This window comes from Gavialis gangeticus, unplaced genomic scaffold (genome assembly GCF_001723915.1).
Source record: "Gavialis gangeticus isolate Ggan-Ray unplaced genomic scaffold, GavGan_comp1, whole genome shotgun sequence".
NCBI classification, from domain to species: domain Eukaryota; kingdom Metazoa; phylum Chordata; order Crocodylia; family Gavialidae; genus Gavialis; species Gavialis gangeticus.
In genome coordinates, this window is record NW_017728995.1 from 33878295 (window position 1) to 33882388 (window position 4094).

At 51.4% G+C, this 4094-nt stretch overlaps 1 protein-coding gene and 1 non-coding gene across 2 annotated transcripts in view; one reads left to right on the forward strand and one right to left on the reverse strand.

The window, feature by feature from the left end:
• Window positions 1-530: 530 nt before the first annotated feature.
• TMEM207 (transmembrane protein 207) overlaps window positions 531-4094 on the reverse strand; it is an 8686-nt gene continuing 5122 nt past the window's right edge. Inside the window, exons 3-5 of the mRNA XM_019503479.1 lie at window positions 2364-2408; window positions 1604-1746; window positions 531-885 (exon numbers count right to left, since the gene is read on the reverse strand). Coding sequence (XP_019359024.1) covers window positions 737-885; window positions 1604-1746; window positions 2364-2408 — 337 coding nt within the window. The 3' untranslated portion in view covers window positions 531-736. The remainder of the gene's footprint in view (window positions 886-1603; window positions 1747-2363; window positions 2409-4094) is intronic.
• On the forward strand, window positions 3192-3285 carry TRNAI-UAU. The gene is made up of 2 exons: window positions 3192-3229; window positions 3250-3285. It is a non-coding gene; the product is annotated as a tRNA-Ile (tRNA).

Genomic DNA, 4094 nt, shown 5'->3' on the forward strand with positions numbered 1-4094 from the left:
TGCTGCTTGCAATTACGTGGCCCTGGAGAAGTGAGCTGTTGGGTTGTCTGCGGGTCCCTTGTGTGGACGGTGGAGCTGGCCCAGCTCACAGGGTGTCAACACAAGTCACCACTCCTTTGGGGTCCATGGGGCAGACACTGAAATTCAGACCATCTGCACAGAGCAAAAGACCCCAAACCATCCCCCAGTTTGGCCTTTGTTGCAAACCCGGCAAGACTGACTGCCTAAACCGTGCTAAGTGCTTCAGAGGAGACAGACGGTCCCTCCTCCACGTGCAGCACCTTGGCATTGCCCTGCACATTACACCCCCGGGGCTCTTCCCAGCAGTGCCCTGCTGCCTCTGTGCCAGGCAAAGGAAGCCAAGCTTGAAGCTACTGAGTCATTCATCAGCCTTCACTTCACAGAGGTGCAATATAGGTGCAAGCAGCTAGAAGAGGCCAAATCTTGCAGCTGAGCCAAAATGAGACCCCTCCTCCCCAAATGGACAGATCCAGATTGACTCAAAGTAGGATGTCCTTAAAATTGGAAGCAGGAAGCCTGGAGCAAGTTTGCATTGCACAGGAAAATCTGCTCCGGGCAAGTATGAAAGACCAGGGCCATTTGTGTGTTGTGGCCCCTTATAGTTTGCAGTTTGGTGTCTCTTCCTTGCTGTTCTCACGGCAGAGTCAGGGAAGAGGCTGGGTTTGAAACACCTGCATGGAAGCCAGGAGCTTCCTCGAGGCACCAGAGCTGGGCCTCAGTGCTCATGTGTCTTCATGGTATCCTCATAGGAAGGAGGGGACCCAGGTCCCGTGGTGTGGAAAGGTGGCAGGGGAGCAGAGCACGGCTCTGGACGTGGAGGGTGGGCGTGAGCTTCAGACCAGGGGCACCGAGACATTGTGCTGGCTGGGGAAGAGAAGAGACAGCTGGTCTTGGTAACTTTACACCCTCCTGACTTGGGAAGAAGAGAGGGGTGTGCGTGTGGATGTGGAGGGATGCTGTCTGTGTGCATGTAGGAATGTGCAAGTGTGTGCCCATGCGTGCATGCACATGTGTCTGTGAGGGAGTGGACGTGTAATCTGCACTGATTTATGATACTGAAACAGCAAATGTGTTCACACAGCCACTGCAGCTCAGGGCCGGCACATAAGGCCCCCAAAGCTGGGGAAAGCCTGACCTCAAGCAGCCAAAATGGTGGGATCTGAATGCTTTCAAGGCACCAGAGAGCGTGCATCACTCACAGCAGTCCTGTTCCCATGCAAGCAAGTGCAATTCCCCCCTGGTCACTGAAGATCTCTCATCAAAGAGAAATCTGACCATATCCTTGTCCTTTGAGGAGCTCCCAGCCAGCCGTCGATGTGACCCACTGAGGTTAAAGGAGAGATTCTCCAGGGGCCATATCACATCCTCATCCCCCAACCCTGCATGGGTTTGGATGCTTCTTGGGGGCAGATGAGACACAAAGGGATTTGAACGTAGCATCGCTTGATCTACTAACCCCATGACAGTGCCCCAGTGATGGCTTTGATCCCATCAAATCCAATAGGACCCTCCCCCCAAGGGCCAAGTGGGTCATCAAGTATTCACAATAAGGGGCACCAAAATGACAGAGACAGAAACCAACCACAAAATGTGTCGACATCACTGAGGGCAAACACGGCCAGAGCGCGCCGGGAAGGCAGCCGGCTCCGCTGCTCGAGCCAGCACTGCAGGCAGAGGAGGATCCCGCAGGACAGGATCAGGGCCAGGACACACAGCAGCAGGAACCTGGTGCAGAAGATATGGAGGAGTGGGGGATGTCTCTATTTTGCCTACTGAGAGGCTAAGTGGATGTAGGGTGTGTGATTTTTATCCTGCCTTGACTGCTATAACAACTCCGTCATCTGCCCCTTCAGCTGAAGACACAAAGCAGCACCAAGGAAGAGTCAGACTCACCCGCCTTTTGCATTAACTGGGTCCTGGACCTCGCTAGCTCTGGGAAGATCAGGGCTGCTCCGTTTTTTTCAAGAACTTTCTTTTTTCCAATTTTTCTGCATTTTAGGTTGCATGGAGAGATCTCAGCCCTCTGAAAACAACAGCCTGCCAGGGGCCAGGCCCTGGGTCTTGTGGGGGTGGAGGGGAAGAAATCCTGAAAAGTTTGACATTAGTTTTTTGCCCATGAAAAGTGTTCATCTATCAGCTTGACTGTCTGCAACTAGTGAGGGGGGAAAGAAATGATTCCCATTCGTCGGTAAGGACAGAACACAAAATCATGGGCTCCAAGCGGGGAAAATTTGGGTGAAATACTAAGAGAAATGCTGTCTCTCCATTCATTCCTGTCTCTTGCACTGTCTCAGCGTAGGCTGTTTTGCCAGCTCTTTCTTCAGAGAGGAGTCTGTACTTACCAGACATGCCAGGTGCTGCGGTTTTCCTCGCGGTGACCGACACACCTGAGTGTTAAGAAGAAATATTGAAGAGTCAATATGGGGGGATTTTATGGAGTCCAGTCTTATGTTGTGTGAAGGCAATGGAAGCGTGGTCCTAACTTCAGTGGCAGATGGAGTCATCCCATTAAGCAATTGCTATTTCATAGATTCATAGACATTCGGGCTGGAAGGGACCTCGGAAGATCATCAAGTCCAGCCCCCCGCCCAAAGGGCAGGAAGTCAGCTGGGATCACAGGATCCTAGCAAGATAAGCATCCAATTTGCTCTTGAAGGTGTTAAATTAGTAACCTAACTTTTCTTGTGACTAGATACAAGTGGTACAGCGCTGTTTCCCTTTAATTATACATAGATATGTCACCTATGAGACTTGTGTGCTTGCCATCCCTGCTTTATGGCTCAGAAATGTGGACAGCATATGCTAGGCATCAGGAGACCGATCAGCTACCATATGACATATCTGGGTAAGATCCTGAACATAAAGTGGGAAGACAGGATACCAAACGGAGGTGCTGGAGAGCACAGGACTGACACACTTCGAAACAACCATCAAGAAAGGGAGGTTGGGATGGATGGGCCATGCTAAGAGAATGGGAGGACACCAAATCCCCGAGAATATTTTGTAGGGGGAGATTCGAGATGGCTCTAGAAAGAGGGGTCGACCTCTATGGGGGTACCCCGATGTGTGCAAAAATGTTCGCGGGTCCCCGGTAGGCTAGTGGTTGGGATTCAGCCCTCTCGCTGCCTCAGCCAGGTTCAACTCCCAGTCAAGGAAAAGCCCTTCCACTTGCTCCAGTGGCGCAATTGGTTAGCGCACAGTACTTATACAGCAGTACTTGGGTGAGCCATGCTGAGGTTGTGAGTTCGATCCTCACCTGGAGCAGGATTTTTATGGGGCATGGTTTTCCAGCCAGTGTTTTTGAAGATTGGAGGTGCTCTGGGTGACAGTGATTACAATTTGAATAGATTTGCCATCCACTTCAGACGGGCAGACTTTGGAAAACTCAGGAGTCTAGCTGGAAAGGCCCTTCACAACCAGTGATGGAGGATTCATGAAGGGGAGGCTCAAAAACCAGCCATCCCCATGCACTCAAAATGAGGGAAAGGAGCCAAGAGACCCGCCTGGCTCAACAGAGACATTGGGGAACTTCTCAAAAAGAAGTGTACATGCAATGGAAAAATGGTTCAGCATCCAGAGAAGAGTACACTCCTGCGGCCAGGGTCTGCAGACGTGAGACAAGGGAAGCCAAGGCATGCATGAAAATCAAGCCGCTGACTGAAATGAAAGACAACAAAAAATATTTCTACAGGTACATAGGGAGCAAGAAAGAAATCAAGCGCCACTGTGGCACCCCTACTGAAGCCCACAGTTGACCCCGTGAAAAGGCAGAGCTCCTTAATGCTTACTTCACATTAGCAGTCCTGAAACCAGGTGAGAGCGCATCACCTGTCCAGAGGCGCCGAGAGTACGGCAATGACAGCCAACCCCATAAAAATCAGTCCCAAACAGGTGAAGATGCTCTTAGATCATATGAATGTTTACAAGTCAGCTGCGCCAGACGACCTGCATCCAAGAGTGCTGAAAGAGCTGGCCGAGCTCGTAGCGGGGCCTCTGGCGAGGCTGTTCAGAGTCGTGGCTCTCAGGAGTCACAGAATCACAGAAGTCGGGTCGAAGGGACCTTGTAGATCTGC